This window comes from Podarcis muralis, chromosome 2, assembly GCF_964188315.1.
Source record: "Podarcis muralis chromosome 2, rPodMur119.hap1.1, whole genome shotgun sequence".
Classification (NCBI taxonomy): domain Eukaryota; kingdom Metazoa; phylum Chordata; class Lepidosauria; order Squamata; family Lacertidae; genus Podarcis; species Podarcis muralis.
In genome coordinates this window covers 116,194,293-116,215,829 of record NC_135656.1, presented here as the reverse complement: position 1 = coordinate 116,215,829, position 21,537 = coordinate 116,194,293, and the positions used below count along the sequence as shown (strand labels likewise).

At 48.5% G+C, this 21,537-nt stretch overlaps 2 protein-coding genes across 4 annotated transcripts; one reads left to right on the top strand and one right to left on the bottom strand.

The window, feature by feature from the left end:
- Window positions 1-685: 685 nt before the first annotated feature.
- Window positions 686-15,870, top strand: LOC114592161 (uncharacterized). 3 transcript variants are annotated; one of them, XM_028720086.2, is made up of 7 exons: window positions 686-826; window positions 2,462-2,862; window positions 4,860-5,593; window positions 6,210-6,324; window positions 7,594-8,339; window positions 10,242-10,371; window positions 15,179-15,870. In XM_028720086.2, exons 2-7 carry the CDS (start codon window positions 2,598-2,600, stop codon window positions 15,571-15,573), a joined length of 2,385 nt encoding a protein of 794 aa, XP_028575919.2. In that variant the 5' UTR covers window positions 686-826; window positions 2,462-2,597; the 3' UTR covers window positions 15,574-15,870. The 3 variants fall into 3 exon arrangements, with proteins under 3 accessions (XP_028575919.2, XP_028575916.2, XP_028575920.2); XM_028720083.2 differs by having other exon boundaries at window positions 2,406-2,862; XM_028720087.2 differs by lacking the exon at window positions 2,462-2,862.
- Window positions 15,842-21,248, bottom strand: LOC114592305 (uncharacterized). Its single transcript, XM_028720378.2, has 2 exons — window positions 21,100-21,248; window positions 15,842-19,560 (listed from the first exon to the last, which is right to left on the bottom strand). The coding sequence occupies exon 2, from the start codon at window positions 19,453-19,455 to the stop codon at window positions 18,094-18,096; it is 1,362 nt and encodes a 453-aa protein (XP_028576211.2). The 5' UTR covers window positions 19,456-19,560; window positions 21,100-21,248; the 3' UTR covers window positions 15,842-18,093.
- Window positions 21,249-21,537: the final 289 nt, after the last annotated feature.

The window sequence follows — 21,537 nt, the reverse complement described above, 5'->3', positions numbered from 1 at the left end:
ACCAGGCCCTCCTGTCTTCCACTGCCTCCCGCAGTTTGGTCAAACTCATGCTGGTAGTTTCGAGAACACTGTCCAACCATCTCATCCTCTGTCATCTCCTTGTGCCCTCTATCTTTCCCAACATCAGGGTCTTTTCCAGGGAGTCTTCTAATGAGGTGGCCAAAGTCTTGGAGCCTCAGCTTCAGGATCTGTCCTTCCAGTGAGCACTCAGGGCTGATTTCCTTCAGAATGGATAGGTTGGATCTTCTTGCAGTCCATGGGACTCTCAAGAGTCTCCTCCAGCACCATAATTCAAAAGCATCAATTCTTCGGCGATCAGCCTTCTTTATGGTCCAACTCTCACTTCCATACATCACTACTGGGAAAACCATAGCTTTAACTATACGGACCTTTGTTGGCAAGGTGATGTCTCTGCTTTTTAAGATGCTGTCTAGGTTTGTCATTGCTTTTCTCCAAAGAAGCAGGCGTCTTTTAATTTCGTGGCTGCTGTCAGCATCTGCAGTAGGACTTAGTTGGCCTTTGTCTTGACTCCCCGCTCCATAAGGAAAAGTCAACTTTCCTGAAAAGAGACTGAACGGGTTAAATGCAGAGAGTTCTCTTGCCTAGAGAGCTCCTGAAATGGGAAAAGGGAGCAATGCATGTCACTTTCCTGTCCCGCCCCCCCCCCTTTTCCCTTTCTCGGCAGGGAAACCCACCCCCCACAACCCACACACACACCAAAAAACTTCCCTTTTGCACATTCCAGCCTGCGATCATAATCGTGCAAGGCGTGTTGCCCGGGGACTTCCTGCCCGCCTCCCCTGGTGGAAATCCTTGCAAGGAGAGGGTGAGTTCAAGGAGGTTGTGGGGTGTGTGTCGGGGGGCGGGGGGGGGAAGCATGATTCAGAAGAGGCGATCCCCAAGTAGGAGAAGCAGATGCACAAGAGGAATCAGGAGGGCAGGCGGGGAGGGGGGACATCTGCCCCTTGAAACAGCTGCGTCCAAGCACGTGGCTTGCCAGGATGCTTTCCTCTTTCGCACATTGTAAAACAAATCCTGTTCTATGTATCTGGGTAATCTAGTTGCTTTTACACACACACAGGGACCCCATTTGCGTTGCACATTTCAAGCAGGGTCATATTGCTCCCAGCTGTCATGGCTCCCCCCCAGAGAATTGTGGGAGCTGTAGTTTCCTAAGGGTGCTGAACGTTGCTGGGAGACCCCCGTCCCCCTCACAAAACTACAGGGCGGCATATAAATTCAGTAAATGAAATAAAATGAATAAAAAATAGATAAGGAGAGATGGTGTAGGAGGGAGAGACTCACAAATGCAGAACACACGAAATTCAAGGCTAATCTAAAAGGTTAAATGCAATTAAAGCAGCACTATTAAAATAATGAAATTATACACCTGGGGTCTCTCATTCTTATCCAGTTTGAGCTAAAATGAGTTTGTGATGAGCTCCCCATTCACAGCAGTGGGGTTGGAGTTGGTCTTTGTGGTCAAATGACTACTTTTAAAGGTTTGACATTGGTAGCCACGTACATCAGACAAGGAGGCAAACCTTAACTGTGCCGCTTTAGACAACGGGTGAAGGCTCACATGACTGAATGTTTCTCCATTAAAATATAGCAGGATTACCTGTATGTGGGAAAACTAGTATGTCAGAAAAGTCTAGGCCAGAAGCTTCTTCCTGAGCAGATACTTTTCTATGTGCAAGATATGTTTGTTTGTTTGTTTGTTTGTTTTGTGTGTGTGTGTATGTGTGTGTGTGTGTGTGTATGTCATGTCAGTTCACCTCCTCATTAGGAGACTCAGAAAAGGTTTCATGACCTCCTCCGCTACTTGTGAGAAGGAAGTTTTCGTCCAAATTAACTTTAGCAGGATTTAGGCCTCGATGTTTCCTGGTTTCCATGGCAACCACAGCCAAGCAGCCTCTGAGCAGATTACACAGATTAAGCAGGTGTGCGTGCATTGTGGGATTAATGATCAGATCTATTGTAATCAAATGCCCTATTTCATATTCAGCTTCTCTCTTTAAAAAAGAATTATTAAAAAGTGAGGGTTAATAAAAGCTAATTTTTAGTTGGTTTTGAATATAGTTAAATCTGTTACCTGTGGGCGCACGCACACACAGTCCGAGCTAAACAGATTATGTTTGGGAGATAATTTTCATCACATTATTTATTTTATAAAAGGAACTGTTTACTGCCTCCACATAAAATATCAGGGAAATGTATACAGTATAGCAATATTTAAACATTTTTTAAAAAGTAGTATTATCTCTTATCTCTGTTGTCTCTTAATGGCCAATGTTAAGTATCAGGGTTATTTAATTAGAAATATATATATACAGGTTATACTGCTAATGTTCAAAGAGGCATTTGATACTGAAAAACACCAGTCTCTGACTCTTCCCAACTAGGCCAAAGAGATGGATCCACCCCAGAGCTGAACACAGTCCCTTCCTTCGCCTTTCAGAACAAAAACCATGTCGGGAAATGATGGGAGCCAGCCTCTATGACGCGAAGCCCAGTCACCTGTCGTTTCATGAATTTTCAAATATATAAAACTCCACGAAACAACTGCTGAAGGGAGAGTGCCGGTTTTCTGCACGATGAGCAAGAGCGCCGCCGAGAGGAAGAGAGAGAGCCGGGCGAGGCAAAGCGACGAGCAGAGACTCCTTGAGCGAGAGAAGGCGAGGAGAGCAATGAAGATGATCAGGGAAGACCGGAAGCTGGACAGCGCATACCAAAAGAAGCACAGGGAAGACTCCTGGAAGAGGATGCGCCTCATGAGGCAAAGGAGGAAAGATGCTGAGGAGGTGCTGAGGAAGGCAGGGTCCTCTCAGGCATCGCCACTTACGCCACACCAAACATTTGGTAAAAGCTACAGAAAGGCATTTTTGTGGGTCTTCCTGGGTTGAGTTTAATGTCATCCCTGGGTGTTTATCACTTTGGTTGTTAATGGTGGCCAGGAGGCAGGTGGGGGAGCGAGTTTTATTTTTAATTTTATAATAATTGTTATTAATTTTCATTTACAATAATCCAATATTTGCCTCATTATAACAATGCCAAATTATAATACAATTACCAATACCAATCATTCAGATACCAAATTATATAATTTAGGTGCCTGCATGCTAGAATTGATGGTTTGATGATTTACTTTATTTCTGCGTTCCAAAATCTTATTACAGTGGTGCCTCGCAAGACGAAATTAATTCGTTCCGCAAGTTTTTTCTTCTTGCGAGTTTTTCGTCTTGCGATGCACGGTTTCCCATAGGAATGCATTGAAAATCAATTAATGCGTTCCTAGGGAAACCGACTTCAGACCAGGTCCGGGGACAGTCTGTCCCCCGACCTCTTCTGAAGGCTGGGGGGGGGGGGGACAAGGGCTTTTCTTCCCACCCCCAGCATTTTAAAAAACCCCAGGACAGCGGAGGGCTTCTCCGCTGTCCGGGGCGATCTTAAAATGCTGGCGGGCGGCATTTTAAAATCGCCCCGGGACAGCGGAGGACTTCTCCACTGTCCGGGGCGATTTAAAAGCCCCTGGGAAGGCAGGCAGGGGGGACAAAGACATTTGCCCCCCACCCTCCTTCAGAAGAGGTCCAGGACCTCTTCTGAAGGCTGGCGGGGGCGAAAGTCTTTGCTCCCCCCCGCCTGCCTTCAAAAGCTGTCCGGCCAAGGCTTCGCGGACCTCTCCGCAAGCAGTGGCAGCGCTGCCGCTGCTTGCGGAGAGTTGCCGGCATGCCGAAGCCTGCGCGCGCTGAGATCAGCGCGCCCAGGCTTCGCGGACCTCTCCTGCCTTCAAAAGCCGTCCGGGATAGCGGGAAGCGCTTCCCTGCTATCCCGGACTGCTTTTAAAATGCTGGCGGTGGGGAGCAAAGCCTTTCGGCCCCCGCCAGCCTTCCTAAGGACCTCTTCTGAAGGCCGGAGGGGGGGGGGAAGGCTTTGCTCCCCACCGCTAGCATTTAAAAGAGGTCCCCAGAGATTTCCCTATGGGCTTTCGTCTTGCGAAGCAAGCCCATAGGGAAATTCGTTTTGCGAAGCGCCTCCAAAACGGAAAACCCTTTCGTCTAGCGGGTTTTCCATCTTGCGAGGTGTTCGTCTTGCGGGGTACCACTGTAATTTCAATTACACTCTGGTCAAAATACCAATCCCTTATACAACAATTGAAATATTAACAATTTCCATTCGTATTGACACATTAAATTATTTATAAAACTACAGGTGAGGCCCTCAGACTATATCCTTGTTCTTCCTGTGTCTGTCAGGTATTCTGTCCAGGGGAGCAGGGAGCGAGTTTTAAATTGTGTTTTACAGATTGCTATGATGAATGCGTTTAATTTTTCTGTTACCGTGCACTGCTTTATAAGAAATATTTAGTCAGACTGTTGGTCTGTTGAGCTCAGAATTGTCTTCAGTCAAATTCCATGTACAAGGAGGGGTGAAAGTGAAGAGAAACAAATGTGGCAGAAAGAGAGAGAAATAAAACGGGGTGCCCCACCTCCTTTTGGGCCCCATCCAGTTCTGGCTTTCTCACTGAAGCCCTCCCTGCCCACTACCAGTACACAGCCCTTGACAGACGACCACTGAGAGAATTCAACCCTTGCTAGGAAAAAACAAAAGGTTCCTCATCCCTTCTGAAACGTTCAAAAACCGAAGCGCAAAGGGCTGGCTACAAGTTCAATTGAAGAAATTGAAAAACACACTGCAGAAGCCATTCGACTTCTGAGGTGCATTCGAAAACAGAAGCAATTACTTCCAGGTTTTCAGCGTTCGAAAATCGAAACGTTCTGCCACTGAGACGCTTGAAAACTGAGGTACCACTATACATAGTTCTGATGTGCCTGATCTAAGAAGTCTTTTATTTACAGGGCACTGGATACCACCAGAAGTCAAAATGGAGGACCAAGACCTTGAAGAGCCTGAAACAGGGGAGATGCCTGAGGCGGGAGGAAGGGACCTGCGTGTTGTCCAGGTTGAGACCACTGAAGAGCTGTCAAGAAGGCTGTCTCCATTCCCAATAAAGGAGGAACCAGAGGACGGGTACTGTGAAACCCATTGGCAAGGCTTCATGCAGCCGGCACAACCCCCTCACACAGAACATGATGATCCATGCTTGCTTGATCCTGAGTCTGAAGAGGGCCCTAGGGATTTGCTCATTCTGTCTGCCAGTGGAGTGACAGACACCACTCAGTGGCCTCGGAGCGAGCTTACGAAGCGAACCCTGCCAGACTTTTCGAGAGGATCCCTCAAGGTCTGTGAGCATCGCCTGGATTCTCCTGCAAGAGTGAAAGAAGAGAGTCCAGACCTAGGCAGCTTGGAGGCACGCTACCACAACTTCAGGCACTTCTGCTATCGAGAAGCCGAAGGACCCATGGGGTTGTGGAGGCATCTCCAGGAGCTTTGCCACCAGTGGCTGAGGCCAGAAGAGCACACCAAGGAGCAGATCCTGGAGCTGGTGATCCTGGAGCAGTTCCTGGCCATCCTGCCCCTGGAGATGCAGATCTGGGTTCAGGGGCATGGCCCAGAGACTTGCGCCCAGGCAGTGATTCTGGCAGAGGATTTCCTGCTTGGGTCACAGGAGCTTGAAGAGCAGAAGCAGCAGGTGAGAACATCTCTTTCTTTGTGAATCCTTCAAGGGGCCCCAGAGACAATCTTTGTAGGGAGGCTGCGGAGGACACTTCCAGGTACCTGACACTTCAGTTTATAATTTCATTTCATTTCACTTTTGATTTGCACACGGTGTTTCTATGTTACTATACACAAGGCAGTTCAGGATACAAATTTTAGAGGAAACAAATTTTATTGTTTTTTCTTTGTTTTTACTCCCTATTTCATTTTGTAATACAATCGTACCTTGGTTGTTGAACACCTTGTGACTCAAACGTTTTGGCTCCTGAACACTGCAAACCCAGAAGTGAGTGTCCCAGTTTGCCAACGTTTTTCGGAAGACGAATATCCGAGGCGGCTTCTGTGGTTTCCGACTGAGTCCAGGAAGCTCCTGCAGCCAATTGTAAGCCGCTCCTTGGTTTTCAAACATTTTGGTAGTCAAATGGACTCCCGGAACGGATTCCATTCGAAAACCAAGGTCTGACTGTATCTTGCTTCTAAACAATATAAATAACAATACTGGCCTATTTTGCAGAGTTGTCAAAATCTCACAAACTGCTTTGGGTGCTTTGCTTAACATGCTCTATAAATCCTTCGTTTTTTATTATTAGGTTAACCTGATGTTTGAAGAGGCGGTTGCTAGCTCACCAGAGGCAGAGGAGGAGCCAATAGCACAACTTTGCACAGAAGGACTGCGGAAAGGCAAAAGTAGAGCCATCATGTTGGGTAAAGATCTGTTCCTCAATGTGGTGTAGTGGTTAGAGTGTTGGACTACAATCTGGGAGAGCAGGGTTCAAATCCCCATCCGGCCATGAAGCTCACATAAGTCCCTAAGTAGAGCCTGGCTGGCTCAAGCCAAAGGCCCCTCATAATTTAGCATCCTGTTCTCACAGTAATCAGCCAATCGCCTGTGAGAAGACCCCAAGCAGGACCTGAGTACAACTGCACCACTCTCTACGCTTGTGATTCCCAACAAACTGGTGTCTTGCCTCAGTATTGGACTAGATGAGAGCCAACAGACTGAAGCTCAATCCAGATAAGACAGAGGCTCTGTTGGTGGGTGGTTCCCGGGACCAGATGACTGGGAGGTTGCCACTTCTGTGAGAATGAGACCTTTAGGATGAGAATTAGACCTTTAATCAAAATGGTGCCTTGCAGATCTTGATGGGCTACAAGTCCCACCATCCCATATCATTGGCCATGCCTTCTAGCCCTGATGGGAGTTGGAGTCCGGCAGTATAATATAATAAATAAATAAATTTTTATTTATACCCCACCCTTCCCGGTTCAGAAAACCGGGCTCAGGGCGGTTAACAACCAATTTAAATCACTTAATTGATGCAACAAAAAACAGCATAAAATACAGTCTAAAACGTGAATAACAATAAATTCAGAATTCAAAAATCAATTTAGGGGGGAAATCCATCCAATAAACATTAGATGATCACCAGGGCTAGCTGGCTAAATTAGTCCTATTTGGGCCAGCGAGGAGACCAGGGGAGAATTAGCTGGGGATCCCAGAGCGGGTAATCTTCATAAAACGGGGAGGGGGAGGGAAGGAAGGGGAATAAAAGACCAGGCTAAGTTCAAATTGAAAGCCAGGCAGAATAACTCTGTCTTACAGGCTATGCAGAAGGAAGTTAAATCCTGCAGGGCCCTCGTCTATTGAGACAGAGCATTCCACCAGGTTGGAGCCATCACTGAGAAGGCCCTGGCCCTGGTGGAGGATAATCTGACTTCCTTAGGGCCTGGGACCTCTAAACTATGATTATTCATGGACCTTAAGGTCCTCTGCAGGGCATACCAGGAGAGGTGGTCCCGTAAATACGAGGGCCCTAAGCCACAAAGGGCTTTTAAGGTCAAAACCAGCACCTTAAACCTGACCCGATACTCCACCGGGAGCCAGTGCAGTTGGAAAAGCACTGGAAGGAAGACACGACATTGGCTACTCCTGGCTTGTGCTGATGATAAAACCCATTGCTTTCTCCTTTCCAGCTCAGGTGCGGCCCAAAGCAAAAAGGAAGATGCAGGACCAAGGACAAGCCAAATTGGGAGAGGATTTGGCAGCACAAGAAGGAGACCTTCATGTGGTCCAGATGGAGACCACAGGGGAGTCACTGGAAGGGGCAGCAGCATTGCAGCCAATTAAACTGGAGCCTGAGGAGGGGCAGCGAGAGCGCTGGGAAGCACAGTTGCAGGACTTCCTTAGGACAATGCAGTCCCCTCCCTCAGGGTGGAAGAACCCACAGACCCCACCTGCCTCGGGGAAGCCTGCAGAGGAGGACGGCAGGGTCCTCTCAACGACGGGAAGGAGCGATGTCAGCCAGTGGCCCAAAGGACTGTGGGTCACCCAAAGGCAGGCAGGCCTGAGCAGAGAAGCTCAGCAGGCTTCTGACAACGCGGACTCCTCCGAGAAAGCAGAAGAGGAGGGGCTTCACGAGGACGCTGCCAGCGTGGAGGCTCTGCGCCAGCGTTTCCGGCAGTTCAGCTGTCGGCAAGCTGAGAGGCCCCGAGACGTCTGCAAGAGGCTCTGGGAGGTTTGCCACCAGTGGCTGAAGCCGGAGAGGCGCTCAAAGGAGCAGATCTTGGATTTGCTGATCCTGGAGCAGTTTCTGAGCGTCCTCCCTGTAGAGATGGAGAGCTGGGTTAGGGAACGCCGTCCAGAGACTTGTGCCCAGGCGGTGGCCCTGGCAGAGGTCTTCCTCCTGAGGCCACAGGAGCCCAAGAGACAGGAGCCAAAGGTGGGTGTGCCAGCCTTTGTGGTCATCCCAGCCACCTCCAGGAAAAGCTGTAGCTCAGTCACAGAACATCAATCCCTAGCTTGTCCAGTAAAGTGTTGGCAAAGATCTCCCAGTGTGGCTGAGGAGAGCCGTGGCCAATCAGTGTAGACAGTATTGAGTGAGATGGACCAATGGTCTGACTCATTATAAGGCAGCATCGTATGCTCCCATCTTAATAGCATGCCCGCCCTCTTTTACAAACTTTCCTCCTCAGTGCTCTGCCCATTTTTGCCTCTGGCTCCACCCACCACTGATCTCAGAAGGTTGCTCAGATAGGAATTTGTGCCCTTGGGCTGAAAAAAGTCCCCCACCCCTGACATAGCTTTTATTATAAAATAAAAATAAAGCTATATAGTACTATATCATTGCAAGAGTTAACAGTTCCAGTTCCATATAAATGCTTATCTAATGTATAGGTGTTATTACTATCCATATACATATATGTTTATTTTTAACCTAGTATATTTTGTATAAATGCATTCCAAATGTCATTCTACTTGTCCATGCAAAGTCTGCGTCCGTAAACAATCCATTCATAACTTGCATGTCTAGTCATATCTATTGATTAAATGGAGCTGTCCAGTTGTCAAATTCCATATAGCAGGCATGTTGTTCAAAAGAATAGATTCCTCTGAAAATTTTAACGTTTTCCACAGGCATATTCATCTCATCCATTATTAGCTTGATACAACTCACATTATGCTTCTATGTGCTGTATAAAGACCTCAAAGGTATTTCTCAATATCCCAATGTAATTGAATTCGAATGTCTGATTAGGGTAAAAAAAGCAGCGTGGCTTAATTGTTACATTCAGACCATTTCAAAGCTTTGCATGGAAATTATTTTTATTATATTGTTTTCTGAGACATGATGGCAAAATAGAACAGATTTCCCTTCCATTGTTCACATTTTAAGGGGCGGGTGGTGGAGGTTGGAGACACTAAAAGCTATTGACATATTAACTTTAGCATGCTTGAAGAGCTCTGCAAATAAATAGATGTACCGTATTTTTCGCCCTATAGGACGCAATTTTTCCCCTCCAAAAATGAAGGGGAAATGTGTGTGCGTCCTATGGGGCGAATGCAGGCTTTCGCTGAAGCTTGGAGAGCGAGGCTTCTCCCCAGCGCCAGCCCCACAAGCTCGGGGGACAGCGGGGAGGCGGAGCGCCACCATCCCGCTGTTCCCCGACCTGCTTTGGATTCCCCGACCTGGTTTTGGGGGGGAAATAAAGGGGGGGAAATTTCCTTTATTTCCCCCCAAAAAAACTAGGTGCGTCCTATGGGCCAGTGCGTCCTATGGGACGAAAAATACGGTACTTTTTAGGGAGAGGTCCCTGAAAAAAAGTATATTGCAGCTTCGATTGGCGTTGAATCCACCCCAAAAGCCCAGTTTGCTTGGGATTGTGTTAGCCTAATGCGGCTTCCTGTATTTCCTGAGTCAAGCTGTTGGTGCATCTAGCTCAGTCCCGTCTACACAGACTGGAAGCAGCTCTGGAAATTTTCAGCCAGGGATCCTTTTCTCATCCCTGCCTGGAGATGTCGGGGATTGAACCCGCAACCTTTTGCATGCAAAGTAGATGCTCTACCATTGAGTCCCTCCTCATTCATTCATTACGTTACTGCCTAATTGAGGGGGTGGGTGTGTTTCTAAAAGTGGGAAATTTCCCCGTGGAAAAATAGAGCAGCAGACAATTTAGTCATTTTGTTTAGATATTTGTAATCACACAAAAGTCCACCCGACGTTGACCCTGGTTCCCACCTTCTTGCAACTGCCACTTGATTTTTCCTCTAGGCCAGAGAAGGTCCTAGTCCCTTGTCGTTTGCACTTTGTTCACTGAACAATAGATGCCTATTTGAATTGCAGGTGTTGTTCCCACCAGAGGATGAGCTGAATTCTCTGGAGTCATCTGGAGCCCCTTCAGATTCCCCAAAGACGATGCAGAGGCTCCCCCTGGAGGCCAAAACAGAGGATGAGGTCGACATCAACTTACTAAGTAAGGGTTCTGGTGCCTGATTCATTCATTAATGACATTTCCGAGGTCATTAAACCAGTGTTTCCCAACCGGTGTTCCGCGGCACACTAGTGTGCCGCCGGACGTTGCCTAGTGTGCCGTGGGAGTAGTGGCGTAGCGGGGGTGCCAGGGGTGCCAGTCGCACCGGGCGCAACATCTGCGGGGGGCGCTAGTCCAGAGGGAAGGGACAAGTTCCTTCCTCCGCCGGGCTCCCCGCCGCCACCGCCAGCCTTGCGCCCTAGCGCGCGCGCCCCCCGCCGCCGCTGCGGCTGCGCTCCACTCACTGCTCGCAGGAGGAGCAGCCACTGCAGCAGCGCTGACACCGCCACCGACGCCTGGCCGGGCACGGGCAGCCTCCGCACCCCGACGCCGACGCCATCCCCTTCCCCCTTTTTTTCCAGAGCTGGGGGAGGGGGAGGTTTTAAAAGGGGGTCTTGCATTGGCGATCCTGCAGCACTTTGGGCCGCACGACGCGAGCGCGCAGCACGGATCAGCCACGACCCCACCCCGTGCATTTCCCGGGGAAAAGTGCTCCACGTGGGAGGCGCGTTTCCCCTTCATTCCCTCTCGTGCAAATCCTCCTTGGGTTCCCTCCCCCGTCTTTCCTCTCCCTACCTCACAAAAGCCTCACCTCATCGCCTCCTCGCTGCCTCTCGCCTCCGCAGGAGCGTTTCCCTCCGCGGAAGAAGGAGCAGGGCGCTTTTGCAACTTTGCCTTCCCCGCCCCACCACGGAGCACATTTTCCTCGCCCCCCCAACCCCCGCATGTAGAATAGAAGCCCTCCAGCCTCCACGGTGCACAAACTCTCCCCTCTGCAACGAAGCGCTTTGTTGCATATCTTTGGTGAGGTTTTTAGGCAGTCTTGGTGCACCTTAAATCAGCGCTAATTGCGCCTGGACGCAGTATTTACTTCTGAGTAGGCCCCCTTCTCCCCCCCCCCCCTAGCACCTGACGTTGCTATTCGTATCATCAGGTTTGTTTGTTGATAATTTAATTGTTTTAAAAGCATCATGCTAAAGAGCTCTCTCCCACCCCCAGACCCTTGGGCCAAACAGAAACACACACATACACAAACACAGAGATTGAGCCCTGCAGGTTTTATGAAATGAATGGATTCTGAATGCCTGTTTCAGTGGCTTGTCCGCCTTAGGCTGCTGGGCCAGACACCTGTTACACGGTGCAGTCCGTAAGCTGTGAGCGCTGCTACCTGCCGCCGAGACCACGTAACGACAGTCTTGAAAGACCTACATTGGCTCCCAGTACCTTTCCGAGCACAATTCAAAGTGTTGGTGCTGACCTTTAAAGCCCTAAGCGGTTTCGGTCCAGTATACCTGAAGTAGCGTCTCCGCCACCATCGTTCAGCCCAGACACTGAGATCCAGTGCCAAGGGCCTTCTGGCAATTCCCTCACTGTGAAAAGTGAGGTTACAGGGAACCAGGCAGAGGGCCTTCTCGGTAGTGGCGCCCGCCCTGTGGAATGCCCTCCCATCAGACATCAAAGAGATAACCATTACCTTCTATGCTGTTACTATTTTTTTATTTTTTTTTACATAAGTAAAAAGTGACTTTTCCCCATCTGGCATGGTGGTGTGCCTCGAGATTTTTTTCATGAAACAAGTGTGCCTTTGCCCAAAAAAGGTTGGGAAACACTGCATTAAACCATGGCTTTTGCACTTGTGCTGGGGAAGTAGGAGTGTGTGAGGAGGGGATGCTAAACCTTGTCTCCTTCAAAGCAGCCCTTAAGTAGATTGCTTTCCTCCAGAGCTGCTGTTAGCTGCAGAGAAGGAAAAATGTAAGGGCTTCAATTTGTAAACCTACCGTATTTTTCACTCTATAGGACACACTTTTCCCCCTCCAAAAATTAAGGGGAAATGTGTGTGCGTCCTATGGAGCGAATGCAGGCTCCTTGGCTTCAGCGATAGCAACCCGAAGCCTCCGAAGCGCAGAGGGAACGCTCCGTCTCCAGGGATTAGCCACCTGAAGCCTTCAGAGCGCATTCCCACTGCGCTCTGCAGGCTTTGGGTTCCTTTTGCTGAAGCCAGGAGAGCAAGACTCTTCTGGCTTCAGCAGAGAGGGAGAGCTGCGCAGCACCCCTTCAGCGAAGCGGGAGGAGAAATGGAAGGGGCTCCGTTTCTCCTGCCGCTTTGCTGAAGGGGCGCTGAGCAGAGAGGGGGGGGTTTCTTCTTCTCCCCCTCTAAAACAAGGCGCGTCCTATGGTCCAGTGCGTCCTATAGAGCGAAAAATACGCTGGGTTGCCCCAGGCCAGCTGCTCTCTCTCAGTCACATAGGCACATCAGAAGTTGCCTTGTAACGAGTCAGCCCATTGGGGTTTCCAAGGCTGCAAACAGAAGCCTCTCCCAGCACTACTTGAAGAGGCCAGGGATTGGACTCTTACAGGGAACCAGGCAGAGGGCCTTCTCAGTAGTGGCACCCGCCCTTGGAACGCCCTCCCACCAGATGTCAAAGAGAACAACTACTACCAGACTTTTAGAAGACATCTGAAGGCAGCCCTGTTTAGGGAAGCTTTTAATGTTTGATGCATTACTGTATTTTAATATTTTGTTGGAAGCCGCCCAGAGTGGCTGGGGAAGCCCAGCCTGATGGGCAGGGTATAAATAATAAATTATTATTATTATTATTATTATTATTATTATTGAACCTGAGACCTTCTGCATGCAAAACATTTTTTAAAAAAAATATTTTGGAATGTTTTGGAGCAACTGAAAGTGCTTAAACATTCTTTAATAAAATTCACTCTTGGCTCGGAGACCAAAAGGAAAATGGCCATGAATACCACAGCCTCTTCCATGTCAGTAAAAGTAAAAGGTAAAGGGACCCCTGACCATTAGGTTCAGTCGTGGCCGACTCTGGGGTTGCAGCGCTCATCTCACTTTATTGGCCAAGGGAGCCGGCGTACAGCTTCTAGGTCATGTGGCCAGCATGACTAAGCCGCTTCTGGTGAACCAGAGCAGCGCACGGAAACGCTGTTTACCTTCCTGCCGGAGCGGTACCTACCGTATTTTTTGCTCTATAAGACTCACTTTTTCCCTCCTAAAAAGTAAGGGGAAATGTGTGTGCGTCTTATGGAGCGAATGCAGGCTGCGCAGCTATCCCAGAAGCCAGAACAGCAAGAGGGATTGCTGCTTTCACTGCGCAGCGATCCCTCTTGCTGTTCTGGCTTCTGAGATTCAGAATATTTTTTTTCTTGTTTTCCTCCTCCAAAAACTAGGTGCGTCTCGTGGTCTGGTGCGTCTTATAGAGCGAAAAATACGGTATTTATCTACTTGCACTTTGGGGCGTGCTTTCGAACTGCTAGGTTGGCAGGAGCAGGGACCGAGCAACAGGAGCTCACCCCGTCACAGGGATTCAAACCGCCGACCTTCAGATCGGCAAGTCCTAGGCTCTGTGGTTTAACCCATAGTGCCACCCACATGAATACCACAGCCTCTTCCATGTCAAAGCAAGATTATATCAGGACTCTGGACAGCTCCCAGGGAGCTCTGCTGGCTGAACACAGGAAGGTTGGCTCAGCAAAGGCTTAGTCATTTGAAGCCTTCAAAAGCCTGACAGTACTTGAACTTTCCAGGTTACTGCTTCTTTTAACCTTTACCTTTTACTATGTTTACTGTTGAAGTGCTGGACTAGGTTTCAACCTCTCCAAGTCTGAGTTTAATTGAAACTATTCTGGGTTCAGGACAGACTGAGCATTTATTTGAAGAACCATGATAGCAGATAAGGGGAGTGCCATAGCCAGGTGGCAGTGCATCTACTTTGGGTGCAGAAGGTCCCAAGTTCAAAACTCAGCATCTCAAACTAATAATAATAATAATAATAATAATAATAATAATTTATTATTTGTACCCCGCCCATCTGGCTGGGTTTCCCCAGCCACTCTGGGCGGCTTCCATAAAGACCAAAAATACACTAATATGTCATACATTAAAAACTTCCCTGAACAGGGCTGCCTTAAGATGTCTTCTGAATGTCAGGTAGTTGTTTATCTCTTTGACATCTGTTGGGAGGGTGTTCCATGGGGCCGGTGCCACTACTGAAAAGGCCCTCTGCCTTGTTCCCTGTAGCTTTGCTTCTCGCAATGAGGGAACCGCCAGAAGGCCCTCGGCGCTGGACCTCAGCGTCCAGGCAGAACGATGGGGGTGGAGATGCTCCTTCAGGTATACTGGGCCAAGGCCGTTTAGGGCTTTAAAGGTCAACACCAACACTTTGAATTGTGCTCGGAAACATACTGGGAGCCAATGTAGGCCTTTCAAGACCGATGTTATGTGGTCTTGGCGGCCGCTCCCAGTCACCAGTCTAGCTGCTGCCTTCTGGATTAGTTGTAGTTTCCGGGTGACCTTCAAAGGTAGCCCCAGGTAGAGCGCATTGCAGTAGTCCAAGTGGGAGATAACCAGAGCATGCACCACTCTGGCGAGACAGTCCGCGGGCAGGTAGGGTCTCAGCCTGCGCACCAGGTGGAGCTGGTAGACAGCTGCCCTGGATACAGAATTGACCTGCGCCTCCATGGACAGCTGTGAGTCCAAGATGACTCCCAAGTAGCCCTGCGAATGTCCCCTGAATGAAACTTTGGAGAGCTGCCCCAGTCAGAGCAGATGGTTTCGCTCAGCAAAAGGCAGCTTCCTATGTAAAGCGAAGTCTGCCACAAATGTGACTTGAACATTCTCACACTGCCAGTACTTCAACCTTCCATGATCCAAGCAATTTCTTCCTGCCCTCCCCTCCAAACACAAACCCCAAACACAATTCGCCCCGCATCAATTTTGACATCCTTGCAGATCGGTACATACAGATGAATGTGTGCTTCAACGTGGAAACTCGAGAACTGCGGAAGAGGCTCCTGGCCAGGCAGCGCCAGAGACGCCACAGAGCGCGGCAGACCCCGGAGCAGCGGCTGCAGCGTCGGCGCGTTGAAGCCGAAAGGAATGCGCGGCGCCGGGCTACTGAGACCCCCGAACAAGCGGCGGTTCGCAGGCAAAAGGATGCACAGAGGAAGTTGCAAAAAAGGAAGTGTCCCCTTGATGCCCATCCTCTGGCTGTTCTTCAGACAGACTCTTGTGAGACCTGGGCGGAGGCAGAAGATGCCATGATCACCCCCAGCGCCCTTGCCATTGGAGAAGCCAGCAAAGTGGCTGAGAACAGCTGCGGTTCCGTGGCCCTTTCCACCCTTTGACATTGCACCAAATATTTATCTGGATGAACAGGGCTAGAGGAATCCCAGGCACTGGGTCGCCGGGGCACACAGATATTTGAAATGCTTTTCTAGCTCTGTTGGAGAATGTATACACTCGGCCATAAGTTAACGTCTGATTGTGTTGGAGGGATATCAGTTCTAGTGTCTTTCGCCGTGTTTTAACTGTGTCTAAGTTATCTGTGTTTTAATTTATCTTTTGGAGTCTGTTACTTGCCCAAGAGCTGACATGAAATATACGAGCATAATAAAAAGTTAATTTTTATTTATTATTTTGAAGGATTTGTCTGTACAGAGTTTTTGGTTGAGCAAAATACCTCATCAGACCAGCATGAGTCACTGGTATCGACTCATGTTGGCATCTGTCTTGTCTCGAGAGACAATGGAGTGTGCCTCCAGGGGTGATGTTCTGCAGTTCACTGCACAGGGCAGTGGTCATCCGTACATGAGACAGTGCGTGGAGCAACAGATATTTTGTAATGTAGAATTTAATGAGAAAAACAAAGGTTTTAACATCCCAACCAACAGTTCAATTCATATAAATCGACTAAATTTTAAGTTGTGAGATGGTGCATTTACATTTCTAGCCCAACTTGCCTGCTCTAGACTGGCAATTGAACTCTCTCTCTTTCTCTCTCTCTCTGTAAAACATGTTCCTCAGCCAGACTCCTTCCAGATGTTTTGGACTCCCAAGTCTCATCACCTCCCCTCCCCTCTCAGCATCGCCACAGATCATTGATCAGGGGAGCTGGGGTCTAGCAACAGACTGCTGGTTCCCCATCCCGGTCTAAGCTGTGCCATTCCATTACAACGCGCCAGATTTATTTATTTCTCACTCAGTAGCCATGCACTTTGAACAAAAAGACTAGAAAAATACTGTGTTTCCTGTTAGCAACGTTTTTAAAAAGGCAGTATCAAAATTATTATAAACGAGAACAGAATATGCATTTCAGATCCCTACCACCATTGTGTTTCTGCATGCCCATGGGACGCCAGAGGTTTCCAACATGGTCTTAAAACAGGAGGGGGAACCCCAGGCCTGTGGGGTCAAATGTACTCTACTGTACAAAGGTAAGCGTCCCATCTCTCATCCCATCGCACTTCTGCCTATGGCCAGTGGTGGCTGGCGATGCCAATTTAAGGGCAATTGAGAAGTTGCTCTAAATGGCAACAGAAGTTCCCCCCTTGCCCTCCTCTTAATACAGCACAGCCATGCTGGCCAAAGACTGATGGGAGTTGTGATCCAAAACATCTGGAGGGCACCAGCTTGGGGAAGGCTGCTCTAATGGGATGTGTTGTGGCATCGCAGCGAGATCGGACAATACCTCTCCCTGATCTTGCCCACATGTGTAGCTGGCAGCGCATCATCCCTTCCTGCCCACTTGGGTAGCTGCTGACCTCTGAAACTATCCATGTGGAGTAAGGCTGTAAGAGGAGCCCTGCTGAATCGGGTGGCATCGAGTCCCGCATCCTGCTCACAGTGGCCAACCATTTGCCCCTATGGAAAGCCCAAAAATAGGACCCGAGAACAAGAGCCCTTTGCCCTCCTGTGATTTCCAGCAACTGGTATTCAGAGGCATGGGCATCCTCTGACAGTTAAGGTAGAAAGTAACATCGGACTATCCAGGGTGCACAGGTTCAGATGACACACAGTGGAACCTCGGGTTACGTTTCCCTCAGGTAATGTAAACTTCGGGTTGCGAAAAGTGGCAAACCCAGAAGTGTTTTGCCACTCGTGCACACGCAGAAGTGGTCTACCGCCACGTGCGCATGCGCAGAAGTGGTCTCTCCAGTTGTGAAAACTTTGGGATACGGCCGGACCTCCGGAACAGATCCCGTTCGCAACTGGAGGTACCACTGTATTTCAGATTTTAAAAACCCTAGCACCGCCTCCTGATTAATTTTGCCCCAATGTTGAATAGATCTTATAAATGTTTTGCCGAAACCTGCTTCCCTGCACTTTCCGCCCAAGTCTTGCCCTCTGGAGCCACAGAAAACAAGCCTGTTCCATATTCTGTGTGGTTATTTGAAGGCTGGTATAATATCTCTCTTCCCGCAATCTCTCTTCCAGGCTAAGCACACCCAGATGTTTCAGCTATTCCTGAAGGTGTCCTGATTTTCAGACCCCTCCTCTAGAGACATCCCACTTGGTCCATGCACAGCCCAGAAATACACAGTATTTCCAATGCGGTCTGAAATTCCTGCATTGCATGGGGCTGAACTAGATGACCCTCAGGGTCCCTTTGCCCTCTACAATTCTATGGCCAATGTAGGTCAGAAATGGACTACACTCTATCTGGGTACTGACCACACAAATTCAACCCAAGTACACATCCGTATTTTAATATATGGTCCCATGTGGACGTCTGGTGATTCCAGAGGTGGGGAAGAAATGCTGAGTCAGTGAGAAAGCACCAAGTCTGCAGTCTCCCCCCTACCATGCATTTGTAGGTCAGACCAAGGAGAGGCTTGGTCCAGTCAGGCCCAGTGAATTATACTGTGCTATGAAAGCACCGAGTTGCACCTGAAGTGTTGTCCACCATCTTTACAATCGTAAGCTTTCTCTCCTGTATGGGTTCTCTTGTGCTTAATAAGCGACTTTTTATCAATGAAGCTTTTATCACAGTCAGAACACCGGTATGGCTTCTCCCCTGTATGGATTCTCATATGTGAAACAAGGTTTCCTTTCTGGCGGAAGCTTCTCCCGCATCCTGAGCATTTATACGGCTTCTCTCCTGTATGAACCCTTTTGTGATTCACAAGCAGGGAGCTAGTGTTGAAGCTTTTCCCACACTCAGGACATTCGTAGGGCTTCTCCCCTGTATGGATTCTCACATGTTTAGTAAGGGATGATTTAACCCGGAAGCCTTTCCCACACACAGTACACTGATAGGGCTTCTCTCCTGTGTGGGTTCTCTTGTGTGTGATGAGGTTTGATTTTGAATTGAAGCTTTGCCCACAGTCTGAGCACGTGTAGGGTTTCTCCCCCGTGTGTAGCCTTTTATGCTCTATAAACTGAAAGCTGGTGCTAAAGCTTTTCCCACAATCTCTGCATTCATAGGGCTTTTCCCCTGTGTGGATTCTCACATGTGAAACAAGGTTTCCCTTGTTGACAAAGCTTTTTTCACAGATGGAGCATTTGTAAGGTTTCTCCCCTGTGTGAGTTCTCACATGCATCATCAGCGAAGTGCAATGAGAGAAGCATTTGCCACACTGGGAACATTTATACGGCTTCTCCCCTGTGTGGATCCTCATGTGGGAAACGAGATTTCCTTTCTGGCTGAAGCTCTTCCCACAATCTGAGCACTGATAGGGTTTCTCTCCAGTGTGGGTCCTCTCGTGCATGACAAGATGTGATTTCTTACCAAAGCTTTGCCCGCATTCAGAGCACTCATAGGGGTTCTCTGCTGTGTGGGTTCTCTTGTGTGCAGTAAGGTTTGATTTCAGATGGAAGCGCTGACCGCAATCTGAACACATATATGGTTTCTCCTCTGTGTGTACTCTTATATGATCAATAAACCCATAGCTTGTGCTAAAGCTTTTCCCACAATCTGTGCATTCGTATGGTTTATCTCCAGTGTGGATTCTCTCATGTGTATCCAAGTGGGTTCTGTCATGGAAAGTTTCCCAGCATGATGAGCATTTATATTGATGTCCCCCTGTCTCCACACTCTCATCCTCAAGAAACTCAAAACTCTGATGGAGGCTTTTTCCACAGTCTGTGCCCATATTTTCCCCTTTACGTATGAGGATTCCTTCTTGTAATGTACTTTCATTTAAACTACTATCTCCATCTTCACAATGGAAAGATCCTTCTGTTCCCTTTTCAGGTTGTCCTTCTTGTCCCTGTTGACTTCTCGGCATCTCTTCAACTCCAGAACTTTTGCCGCTTTTGGATGATAATAGGATGGGGAAGCTCACACCTTTCTAGTGAAAGATCTTCCTCCTGCTTGTCTAAGTCATCACCTTCTGGAACAAAACAGAAAACACGGGACGATGCTTTACATTTAGATGTTTCCAATGATCATATATTGATTTAGCAAAGGTGATGTAAACAAAACTTTGGGCAGCCTCTTTACTCCTCTGTTTGCAGGAGCCAGCAAATAAGTCAGGATTTCTTTAACTCACTATAGTTTCCATTTCAACTGAAACCAGGAAGACATGATTAAAAGCTTCACAACAAACCAAGATATTTAGCCAGCTTCAAACAATGGGTTGACACCCTGGCTTGTTCTGAAACAGTTAACTACAGTTTCCTGGTTTGGACTAAACTGGAACAGCTATTGAGTTGAAGAGTTCCTGGTTTTTATACATTTGTTTTTCTTTTGGAGTGCAATATCTGGAATTGGGTGTTTCCTCCCCAGAGTTGTTGCTAAGAAAAATGACAAAAAACACACCACAGGTTGGCAAAGACTGCCCTAGAAGATGCATTTGTATCAGTTGTTTCTTTGTGATGTTTCATTACCTCCACGTTATTGCCCCACCCTTGTTTTTGCTCTCTTTATTTTATTATTTTATTTCAAGTATTCCTTTGCTGCTTTTCAGGACAAGCCATCCGAAGGCAGTGTGCACGCGTGATTCAAAACCCAAAACAGAACTGAAATAATTAACTTTGCCATGACAAAACAAAACAAAAAAGCCACAGTCTAATGGTTTGAAAAGACAAATTCGCAGTGGGTAAGGCTGTCAGTGGCTACTAGCCATGATCTCACATAGTAAGCTGCCTTATACAGTGGTACCTCGGGTTACAGACGCTTCAGGTTACATATGCTTCAGGTTACGGACTCTACTAACCCAGAAATAGTACCTCGGGCTAAGAACTTTGCTTCAGGATGAGAACAGAAATCTTGCTCCGGTGGCGCGGCGGCAGCAGGAGGCCCCATTAGCTAAAGTGATGCTTCAGGTTAAGAACAGTTTCAGGTTAAGAACGGACCTCCGGAACGAATTAAGTACTTAACCTGAGGTACCACTGTACCGAGCCAGGTCCATCCAGGTCACTATTGTCAACACTGACAGGCAACAGCTTCCAGGTGTGCCAGCTTGAATAAAATATTGGAGGGGGTCAGGGACAGGTAACCCCCACCCCACATAATTGATCACATGACATGGCACACACACATCGTTTGAATGACAATGCCCATCAACTTTGGGAGGAGGCCCTCAAATATTTTAGGGGGGGGGGGGCTGAAGGGACCTTGGCTGAAGGGACCTCCTAGAGCAGCTTCGCAGTTTCGGACAGAGCTGTTTCCCAGCCCCAGGGATTGGACCTGGGACCTTCTGCATGCAAAGCAGAGGCTCTAACCACTGAGCTGCAGCCCCTCCCCAAGAAAACAAACACCTGCCTGGAATCTCCCTCAGAAGCTCCCTTCCAGCCCCATTTCTGCAGCCGCCAAATGCAGACAGAGCTCTTTGTCTGCATTTGGCGGCTGCAGAAATCTGTTCCCCGCTGCCGCCCAGCAGCTATTTCCTCCTAAGCTTTCTGTCTCTCCTTCCCTTGCTTTAGCTCACCCGCTCCACACGGTCCTTTTTCTTTGCATTGCACCCGCAGCCAGGAATGCAACCGGCAGAAGAGGCTCCAGACCTAAAGGCTATTTGGCAGCACAGTGTGAGGGAGAGAAGCGGGAGGCGGAAGAGGAAGATGCCCTGCGCTGTTTACTTATTTTTCCCCAGCCTCTCTAGGATCCGCAACTCTGTTATGTTAACTCCTTGTTGTTGTTTAGTCGTTTAGTCGTGTCCGACTCTTTGTGACCCCATGGACCAGAGCACGCCAGGCACCTCTGTCCTCCACTACTTCCCGCAGTTTGGTCAAAACTCATGCTGGTAACCTCGAAAACACTATCTAACCATCTCATCCTCTGTCGCCCCCTTCTCCTTGTGCCCTCCATCTTTCCCAGCATCAGTGTCTTCTCCAGGGAGTCTTCTCTTCTCATGAGGTGGCCAAAGTAC